Source organism: Motacilla alba, chromosome 3 (genome assembly GCF_015832195.1).
Source record: "Motacilla alba alba isolate MOTALB_02 chromosome 3, Motacilla_alba_V1.0_pri, whole genome shotgun sequence".
In the NCBI taxonomy this organism is placed as follows: Eukaryota; Metazoa; Chordata; class Aves; order Passeriformes; family Motacillidae; genus Motacilla; species Motacilla alba.
This window is the reverse complement of record NC_052018.1, coordinates 29,241,255-29,252,526: the sequence shown is the minus strand read 5'-3', so window position 1 is coordinate 29,252,526 and position 11,272 is coordinate 29,241,255. Positions and strand designations below refer to the sequence as shown.

At 42.7% G+C, this 11,272-nt stretch overlaps 1 protein-coding gene across 2 annotated transcripts in view; it reads left to right on the top strand.

Annotated features, from left to right (window-relative positions):
- Positions 1 to 4,821: 4,821 nt before the first annotated feature.
- Positions 4,822 to 11,272, top strand: part of LMBRD1 (LMBR1 domain containing 1) — a 66,165-nt gene continuing 59,714 nt past the window's right edge. Inside the window, exons 1-2 of one of the 2 annotated variants that reach the window (XM_038131431.1) lie at positions 4,822 to 4,974; positions 5,445 to 5,621. In XM_038131431.1, the coding sequence (XP_037987359.1) occupies positions 4,918 to 4,974; positions 5,445 to 5,621 (234 nt within the window). In that variant the 5' untranslated portion in view covers positions 4,822 to 4,917. The remainder of the gene's footprint in view (positions 4,975 to 5,444; positions 5,622 to 11,272) is intronic. The other variant, XM_038131430.1, reaches the window with a different exon arrangement.

Below are 11,272 nucleotides of genomic sequence, written 5' to 3'. Positions count from 1 at the left end.
AGAAGAATGGTATTTAGGGAAGTACACTGATATAATTCTTTATTTTTTCACACTATGGTTACTACCACCACAATGCTTATAAGGTTTTGTTGAGGAATACAATAACAACATTCTCTTCAGACTTACTCTATTTCCAGTCACACATTATCTCAATGACTCGCTAAAATCCTCCCCACTTTTTTTATGTACCGTAAAAATTTTTAAAGAGACAGTAATTATTAGCAGTTATCAACCCCTGCTACAAACACGCCCAGAAAACCTTTACAGAAATCACTTTTTGTACTCTTCTCACTGTTGACTCCATACATGATGCTCTACACAAGTACTTCTAGTCACTACCACTCTTTAGTGCATTCACTGATCTTGCTGCACATGATGGCATCCTGATGAAAAGCTTTCATTAGCAAGAGCAAAGAAGCGTGAAAGAGCACAAGACAAATTTCTGTGTGTGGGCAGAAAAAGAGGCACATCCACTACTGAAGTGTAGGAGAGAACAGCACAACAAGAGCTACTACTGAGATCTTTCTGTATGCCATGCTAGCTTAACCTGGCTGTTGGAACCAGTGCACAGCACTGCAGCCAACACTAGCACTGCTGATCATGAGGATCTCAAGCACTCAGTGTGGCACCACACTGACTTTCAGTTAGGTGATCAATAACTTTGGTATTAATGATGCTACTTCACTGGCTGGCTCGTACCACAGCCATCTACCTTCTCTCAAGCACTAAGTTTCTGCAGAAAAATGTACATTTTTTCTTCTCTCCTCCTCTTCTATTTGTATAGTGTGGAAATATTTCTTCTGTGCTGGTGAGCAGTTGCCTCATTTCTTATTTCTTGACCCATGGTCTGATGTTGATTGGTCTTACTGACCCACTGCCTTATGTAATTTTGTTCTGTCCTTGCTCATTTTCACCTCATGACATAACACTGCTATTAAGTAAAATGCAGGTAGACTTGTCACACTACATCCAGCCATCCTAGAAGCTGTCTACAGTGGCTGAGAAACACAAACATGGCCCTGATATGCCAAGAAACATCTAACCAATTTATCCTCAAGTGTAGTGCTCTCAATAGACAGTGTGAGTACTCAGGAATCTGATCTCAAATTTATCCATGAGCACCCTCTTACAAAAAGAGCTGTGTGAATACAGGCATGAAAAATGCTAGTCTTAGGTTCCTCAGGAACAGGAACAATGGGTGAAATTTCCACCTCCTAGCTACAGTCAACACATCAATTGAATACCATTTTTAAGACTTTAGTTTATAGGACTTTTGTTGGCACAATGTGTACAGACAAAGGTCATTATTTGAACATTTAAAAAAACCCATTAGCTTTGCCATTAAACTGGGGGCTTTTTTGTGTACTTGACATCTGCAGTGTCCCACCCAATGGTAAAAAAATAGAGTAAATTGATCCTCTAAATTTTGTTTGCAGATAACTCCTCAGATAAAGATTTGGTAATTTTATTAAAATAAGAGATAAAATAATTTGAATTTATAAAGTCTGAACTTTATGGAATAAGAAAAAACATTCTGGAAAAAAACGAACACATTCAGATACCATAGTGGTAACATAAGAAAAACTTCCATTTTGCCTGCACTGTACTTAAAAGCACTGTACTTCCATTCCAACAAAGGCTGAAGTTCTTCCTTTAAACTATGAATTACAGTAATCATTTTACACACATGGGATGTAACATTTTTTACTGAAACCTTGAAAACCTTGCCCACTACCCAATTAAAACTAGGTTATCAACCATATTTACCAAAAAAGAATAGATCTGACAGAATGATGGGAATTTCTTTAATATTACCATTTACTGCAAAAATATAGGAAGATTTTAGCAAAAGATTCAAAGACTGGATTTTTCTGTTAGTGGAAAATATAATTTTGTGCGGTTGAATTTTTTAAAATTTTTGTTAAACTATATGAACTCAGCTGTTTAGAATGAAAAAGATCTTTTGATCATGCTGAAGTACATTTACAGCTTATTTACTATAGCAAGTTAAATATTCATGTTACCATTTGATTCAAAACAAAAAGAACTGTGGTAGTGTAGAGCTATAGCATTTCTTTTTTCTTTTTTTTTTTTTAACAGCAGCCTTAATTCTTAAACAGTTACAGGTCCCTGATGTTTGGTATATCAATATTTTATTGGTAAAGGTGTACTGTACAAAACATAAAAGCTTTATATACTCCAAGGGCAAATTACTTGCCTTCCCTCTTGGGAATAGTTTATTTTTAATGTAGTTCTTCAAGGGTTTTAATTCTTCATGGGTTCTTAGGCAATTTTGAATTACAATATACATATTTAATAGTAATGACATCCAGGGAAATATTTTCTGTGGTGGAGATAATACACAGACATTAATAGTAAAATATACAAAGAAAAAACCCTAAACCTCCAACAACTAAAATGATGTACACAATATGCTTACTGACCTGTAACTAATTATAGTTTTATAGTATCTGCTGCTTTTCTTATCAGACTACAAGGTCACCTGGATTGTCCTGAACTATCCACTTAGCTCATGAGCTGCACAGCCACTGCACAGCCACCTGCTTGCTGGCCCTGCCCTCACACCAAACAAGACACAGCACAAACACCTGCCCCTCCAGAAGAGCCTCCCAAAAAATACTTCACTTCTCCACCAGCAGACCCTTCATTGCAATGCTACAAGCTCACTTAAAAACTGCACCCATAACCAACAATCCAAGCACCTTGTGAATATTCACTTCATTTTGCTTCCACCCTCACTGTTCCTACAGCAACTTAATATATGGAACAGATATTTGACCCTGCAAGCAACATTTCCCTCCATGAGTCAACACAGCCCCTGCAGGTACCTACCTGCAAGGTTTGCAAGCTCTCCAGAACCCTCGTCAGCTTTATTATCACTTGTTTAATGAATGCTGCCACATGCCAGTGCCTTCTGCACTGCCCTGGCAACAAATTGAGAAATACAGCATGCATCCACTGCTCTGAGGCAAAGCTTCCAATTCTCCTGTCCTCCCATACACAGGACCCTTTCTTGCAAAGCTGCAAGCCTATGCAAACTCCTGCTGCCCCAACCACCCCACTCATAGGTTGTGAGTGCTGTCACAACACTGTCACGGCAAATTAAAGCCCAGCAAACTTATCAGCCCTTTGTAACAAAGATATTCCACCACGTGAGAACTCGTCCACCTGAGCACACACCTCAGATGCCCCGATAGAGCTTACAAGCACCACCATACACTATTGTCCCATATAAATGGTCCCCCAAACAAATTAAGTCTCAGCAGGGGCAAAATCCAGTCTGGGCTCTCCCAGCCTCTTCATGAACAGACCTCTCAAGGCTATGAGCCCACAAGAAGTCCTTCCATTTACCTGACCTCACACTTGGGTCACGAACACTGTTGATACCAGGAGTTCGTGACCCAACTGGCCTCACAGCACCTGGAAGTTTATCCCTCCCAGGCTGAGCTCCCCCTGCTCAAATCAGTCTCTTCTCACAAGGCTACAAACAAAAGTCTGAATTTCAGCCTCCTTTTACTTGGCACGAGTTCGCTTGTTCTCACAGCAAATGGAAACATAGAAAACGTATCCATTGTTTCAGGACATGAATGTAGCCCCCCTGCCTGCTTAGGTCTCTGAGCCCCTTCTACCAAGGCAGAGGAACGAGCAAGGCTCTTAAACATTTCCACCCCTGAGCTGCCTGTGCACACAGCAGACACCCGGGACAGCAGCCGCGCTCTGGACAGGGCCCCGGGCTATCCCTGGACACTCCTGCAGGCAGACCCCTTTGCACCCAGCCTTACGGCCTTGAGCTGAGACAGGGGAGATTCAGATTAGATATGAGGAAAAGTGTCACTGTTAGTGTGGTCAGGCATTGGAATAGGTTGTCCGGGGAGGTGGTGGAGTCCCCATCCCTGGGGGTGCAACAAGAGGTGTCCGGATCTGCTGCTGGGTGGCGCGGTTTCGTGGTTACAGTGGCAAGTGCCGGGTGGACGGTCGGACTGACGACTTTAAAAGGTCTCTTCCAACCTTGGATTCCACGATTGTATGCATGCAGCACTTAGAGCAAAGTAGCGACTAAGACACGCGGCAGCACCTTGCAGATGAGGGTCTCCCACTCCCCGTGCCACCAAATCCACGCTCTCGGGAACACGAGCTCCGCAAGGCACCTCCTAACCCCACACCCCTCCCGGCCCACGGCCGCCCTCACAGCGGGCACGGTGTCCCGAAGCGAGGCTTCCCACCAGACCGGGATCCTGCCCCAAGTTTGGCACTATCGCAGTTAAGTGGAGCCCGGGCCAGGGGCACCGAGGTGCGGGGCTCCCGCACACCCTCCCGGCGCAGCCCTGCGGGAGCGGCCCCGCCCGCACACCTGCCCGGCGCCTCCGGGCGCGGCAGGCCGCGCAGGGAGATGGTTCAGATACTTTTACAGCAAGAAAGAACCCCAAAAGTATTGAAGTGTTTGATACCTCTTAGCGCACCTTTTACCTTTCCTCAAATCCCCTTCCTCCCCTCCCGCTGTCCCTCAGGCAAGAGTCCGCTCGGACCGAGCGCTGCCCCGTCTCAGCCTCCCGGCCCCAGGAGGGAAGGACAGGCAAACCCTTCTCGGGAGCAAGAGGTGAGGACAGCTCTTCATCACCCCGCTGCCCCCTTCCTGCCCCGCGACGGCTGCGCTCTGCCACGGGACGGGCCGGGGCACTGCCGGCTCCCGTCGCTTCTGCCCGGGGAAGCGCCGCTCTCCCGTCAGCAGCGCAGGCGGCGGCAGCGCGCGCGGGCCGGGAGCCGCCGACCGCCCGGGCTGCGGCGGCGGGCGCGTGACGTCAGGCAGCGTGGGGCGGTTGCCGCGGTGACGCGAGCCCGGCCCGCTTTAAGCGCCGCCTCGGCGGGGCGGCCGCGCTCCCGCTGACGGAAGCGAAAATGGCGGCGGTGTCGGACCTGCTGACGGGATGGTGCCTCTTCGGCCTGGCGCTGCTGGTGAGTGGCGGCTCTCCCGCCCTGCGGCGGCCCCCTCGCACATCCCCTCCCCTTCCCTAGGCTGGCTGCTACTCCTGTTTCGGCCGCTGGCTGTTCCAGTGCTGGGCATCCCGCCCGGTCTCCTCGCCCGTGCCCCTGAGGCTGCCCCGGCCGCGAGTGCTCCCCTGCGGCTCCCCCGGGTGTCTCGGTGCCGCAGGGCAGAGCCCGGAGCTGGGAGCGGGGGCTGCCTTGCCCTTCTGCCCGGCAAGCCGCGCTGTTTGTGTTTTCGCGTGTTCCGTGTGTGAGCGCTGGTGTTGTTGCTCTTAAGGAAAAGTGACTTTTGTGCGGTCAGTATAACCCTGGTGCTGAGTGTTCGGGTAAAAAAGGTGTGTTGATGCCATGCCACGCATCCGTACAGGGGCTTACATCAGTACCTCCTTTCTGACATTGTTATTATACAACTCATAAGTATTTTTCCCTGTGTATTTCAGGCCATTTTAATTTTCTGCTGGGTTTATGTGCGCAAGTATCAGAGTCGGCGGGAAAGTGAAGTGATTTCTACCATAACAGCGATTTTTGCCTTGGCCGTTGCTCTTATCACATCAGCCCTCCTGCCAGTGGACATATTTTTGGTCTCATACATGAAAAACCAAAATGGTACATTTAAGGTATGGACTTGAAAAAGTGTTAATTGCCTCTTCAAAGCAAGCACTTGTGTTGCAAAAGGATGCTCCTGGGTTGTGAAAGTATTTGAAACCAGTGCTAATACCTGTTTTAGTGACTGACTTTTCTCAAAGCTGGGTACTAGTATTGTGCATAAACCACTCCTATCTGGTATTTGAACTCGATTTCAGTTTTGCCTTCTATACTTTCTCAGATATTCTACTCCTTTCCAAATGCTTGTTCCTTCTGTTGTGCGTAAGAGTGAATGTACTGTCCTGAAGATAAAAACAAATTGCTGAAGTGTTGCTTTTTAGTGCATGGTGATGGGGCATTGTAGAATGAAACTTGTTGCTCTTTTGTTCAAAGATAAACTGTATTACCCCTTTGTAACTTAGAATTATTTTAATTGTCTTTTTTTGTCAGCAAAAACATTTGGTACTGGAACATTTAAGGATTTATAAGGATTTACTGTGGTAATATAAAGCCTGAATTAACAAGCATTTTGAAAGCTGGAGAAACCCTTGGCAGAGGAGGAATGCTGTAGTATCTCTTTTTGGCTGATAAAGCCTTAACTGAGTGACTGCATTTATAAAATGTAGGGGGGTTGCTGTGCAAAATGAGTTCCTAAGGAGATGAGTATTTGCTGTCATCTGCTCTAAGTATTTCTGTAAGAGATCTTCCCAATGCTTCAAGTGTTACTTGAATTTTCAAGAAGAATTCTTGACGGTATTGACCTGGTGTCTTTGTGAGGACATTGTGGGTGACAAGGGGTCGAACTGGAGCATGTAGCTAACTTCAGTAACAACTTACTTGGGTTTGGAGCCTAACAGGATCTCTTGTAAAAGTTATGATCCTGAAACAAATGATAGAGTGGGAGAAAGGTAAATGCCTGCACACCAGGTTTTATTCCCTTCCGGCCCTACTTCAAAGGAAGATACAGGTCTTGCCAGATCAGTGTAATGCTTCAAAACTAACTTGCAGCTCATACGGTGCTTTTTGGTTGGTGCTTATATAAATGCAAGTTATGAGAAGCCTTTAGAATTGAGCTCTGATGTGTTTTTTGTCATCTTTATTGCTCATGGTGAATACAGAATAAATTAAGCTGTTACTCAATGCCATTCAGAAAAGCTTGTGTTTTCAGACCTTGCTTGTTTGGAATTAAAGACGTTATAGCCCATGGAAGAGATCTTTCATATGTCAGGGTTCTAGCAATTCAATGAAAATAGCAGTCTTAAATACATTGAGCCTGACTATCTAGAGAAATAACCATGGTGCAACTGGGTCCAGCTGAAAAATGCACATCTAGTGGGACTAAGCAGAATTCCCTGCTGCACAGGACATTTTTGCTAATGTGTACTTTGCCTGATTAGAAACAAACCTGTGAGAACAGATCATCAAAGGTGGTCATGCAGTCACTACAAATTTTTACTTAAGGAAATACAATTACTAGAAGGAAAACTACTTATAATACTGTTTCTCATGGGCTAGAATTCCTTGTTAATGGAAACATGCTGTGATATGGTGAGTTGGTTAGGTTCTATTTAAAAATTTTACTGAGAGCAAACATTCATGCTTGTGGTTAACACTTTTTTGTAGGGTAGCTTTTTGCCTATGCTTTTGAGGCATCTTTGTCCTGCTTAGTTCGTAATGTTTGTAGGTACTTCTCATGGCTTGTTAAAATACAGTTGCTCCATACTGCCTTGAAGAAGCATTCTTCTGTGTCTCTTAAGTCTCAGCTGAATTGACCTTCTAGCTTTGCAGAAATAACATGAGGTATACTGACATTAATGCATTTGTTCAAGCACAGGTGTTGAAATTATGGTATAGAAATAATAATGTGGCCTTCTAAGTTGAGTGAATATGAAATCAGTCAGAACCTACAAACGTATAGGTAAACACAGCTTTATTGATTTGGTAACAGCTTAAAATGGGACGCATGGTGTCCTGCACAGGACTGGGAGTGGTGATCCTGATCCTGAGGGTCCCTTGCAATTCAGTATTTTCTGTGATTCTGTGGTCTTCATGAATTGTTAAAGCTTTTAAACTGTCCTCGATAACATGTGCTTCTTTCATGTCGTTGCTTTGCAAGTAGGATAGACTGAATTGTGTTTAGAGTATTTCCTGAAGATTACTGGCCTTTCTCTGGACCATTCTTTCAAACCCAGCACTTCCGAGACCCTATTAATGATGCTGGGGTCTGAAGGACTATGGCTCTGGCAAGAAACCTTCGTTGCTTTGCATGGGCAGAGTGAATTAAGTCTTTAATCTTCTCAGTGACTTCTTGAGGGAGATCCAGGTAGCAGATGTGGATAGTATTCTCTGTAGATAAATCAGTAGTTCATCAAAAAACTCCAACAGGATGATTTCAGAGCTGATGCCAAAAGAGTAGTGGCAGTTATCCAGATCCTAAGTAAAAAAATTTTCTTCTGTATGCATGCTTTTCCTCTGTGTCCCAGCTGTAATTCCTGGTATCATTGTTGAGTCACGAGAAACAAGGCTGCTCAACTTGAAAGAGGTACTATATGTGAACTTTCAGTTCTTTTTTTGATGTATCTGACCCTACTGTCAACTTCTAGATATAGCTGAAGATTGAATAAGCTTGTAGCAAATGTAGGGAGAATCACATTATGCTAACAGCAGAGGTTAAATTGAAGGCTTAGATGATTCAAAGTTCTCATTGGGAATTGTGTGTTTGTTCTGTGACAAGGGAAGGTGGTATGTCCTGGCTACAAAGATTGGCTGAACTGTAATACCCAAGCAGAGTATCTTTTTTTCCTGAAGATTGTGAATATTATGCTGCTTTCTGGAAGAATTCACTTTAAAGTGTCGTGTAGCCCTTTTCCATCATGTATTCAGAAGTGCCTTCCTTGACAAGGGCTGTATGCTGTATGCTTGGTCAGCCTTTGTTAACTTGAGGTTTTGTTCATTTCAACAGGACTGTTAAGATCCTGTTTATACATCTTTCAATTACTACAAATTGTTGTTTATGGTGAAAGTGGCTTGTAGCATTTAGCACGTAATGGTGTATCTCATCACATTTTGAGACTTAACAAATACTATTTTAAAGTTTTTATACTGAGTGGATTGATCAGGTTTGTATTGGCAAGTTTTGCACAGTAGTTACACAGTAGAATTCAATGTAACACCTTTTCTGGAGCATGGGATTACTTTGATTCCTGGTACTGTTAAGTAGGAAAGCAGGATTTTGGTTTAATACTAATAAAAACTTGAGTGTTACCTTGTAAGTGAAGTCCTGATAATGTTCAACAGCAGCACTTCAGCTCAAAGGTTTTGACTGTGAGCACTGTCAGTGCTTTAGTTTGTTTCAAAGGACTTCAGATGCTTCCAGTTGCATCAGATCTGTTTGATCTGAAAGCTTGTTGGATATATAACAAGAACATAGGAACATAAAACCCTGCCATAGCTTAAAAACATAATATTGCTGCTGGAACCCAAGTTCTGTGGGTCTGACCTACAAGTTTCATAAATACTTAAAGCACAGCTGATGTTGTGTTGCAACAGGAAGACTACTTGAAGCAAGGATGTTCACATCATTGTACTGGCTTTTTTTTTTTCCCCTACTGTTCTAGCAGAAAGCAGAGAAGGTAATGAAACCTTTCCTTTCATTTTTGAAATGTATGAATTCTTGCTACTATATGAAGTTAAAAGCCAGTGGCTTCTTTCAGTCTGGTAGAGACTGAATGTGTCACAAGTCTTGGGTGTCTGCATGAGCTGTTAAAAGCCAGTTGTCCTCTTAATGATTCAAAGAGTAGCATCTGCTTGATGGGAGGTACTTTTTGCAGATCATTTAAGGTTTTTTTATCTTATGAAGGTGAGAGGGGAACAACTCATTATGTAGATGCTCAGAATACAAAACCGCTAGAACTGTCTATGGTTTTTATTTTTAGAAAGATGCTAACTGTGAAGTTATTATTGATAGAGACCACGCCTCCTTCCTAAGTAAGTTACTACTTAGGAAGCAATAATACTTGGCGAAAACATTGTTGCTAGGCAGATGGGGCTGAGATGTGTATGTTTCTGGATGCTACTTTCCATCTGGCAGTGAAAATCCTGGCACTGTCCCATTTTGGAGGTAACAGGCTGGAAGATCTGAGATCTGGATATGAAATTTCCTGATATTCTACTCATGCTATGGTTTGGTTTTTAGTCTTTTATACTGCATCTTCCTTTTGTTGCCTAAGCTTTGGGGGAGGCTAATCAGATGAGTGAGTGCTTCATCTACATTTGATGAAACAATGTAATGTTGCATAACTTTAAGTTCTGTTAAGGGACATTTGCAGTGAATGGGAGCTTGCTTCCCTTGGTAATCATGAAAGTCTTACAGGGTGCAGCAGTGACAGTAAAAATGTCAAATTTAATGGGGACAAAAGAATGAAATTCATGGCTGTTCCTCACCAAAAACAGTGGAAAGTCAGATTAACTTGCAATGGTTTTCTCTGTAGAAGTTATCTGTGCAGTTTGAATAGTACTGTTCTGTTAAAATATGTTAACATGAATCCCTAACTTGACAGAGTTTCTGGGAGAAGAAAGACTCTGCTCAATGATTAATGCAGGAGCAAGTGTTCTTTGTAACTAATTTTCCATGACTATAATTATAAAATTAATCTTCTAAGGGAGCTTTACTTTGGATTTGGAAACTTAGTGTCTTAAGCTGCTTTTTTTTTATATCTTTACTTACATAGCAATATTTTACGAGCATATGTACTTTTTACACTTATTTTGCAACGTAGGTTATGTTAAAAATGCTTAAGCATAATAGCTTAAAATGGGTCATCATGCTCATTGCACCTATCATTGCAATTTGTGGATTCCCTTGTCTTTCAGTACAATGCATTGGTACAGATATTTTAGAGGTGATATGTGTTTGCTAAACTGCACGGAACAAAATGAAGTACAGCACAACAGTGCAGAATGCCTGAATTCTGCAGGTCCTAGGAGAATTTGTAGTCCCATTTTGACACTTTAAACTGTTTGTTGAAGGCAGTATGAATTTTCACCTCTCTAATCTATTGTGCTTCTAAGCCATTTACTGTATATACTGTAAGTTTTGGTTGTAATAAATGGAGAAGAAGAAGACTAGATCTAGGAGGCTACTCAGATGAGTTCTCAGCTGAGTCCTGGATGTGCTAGTTGAGTAAATTCCTATACCTAGCAGCTTAGGATGTCACCAGAGCTAATAAGACTGTCAGAGCTCTGATACTCATTAGGTAGCAGTGCTTGCTTTTGACAAGACAGTGCTGCCGACAGTAGCCTTTGAAACAGCTCAGATGGACTGGTTACTGCCTTTGAGTTGCTGATGGTGTGTGCAAATGGATAATTTGCCAGTTAGAATTAAGTGTTTTGGTTTGTAGTTTGTTTAGATTTGGGGCTTCAGCAGCTAACTGAAAGGTGACATAATAATTATGGTATGCCATTAAATTGGCTTGTGTTACGTATATTCTTCTTGTGCAGAGTAATGCAAAGTTTGTATTCTGAGGCAGATGTAAGTAATGGTGAAATGCACACATTTGCAATTTGAGTTTAGTGTAATATAGCAGCTCACTATTTTACTATGGTGTAGTGTATGTTTCCAGTCTATTACTCTGGTCCTGTATGCAACTTAATTTGAAAAACAAAATGAAAAGCAATTGCAATG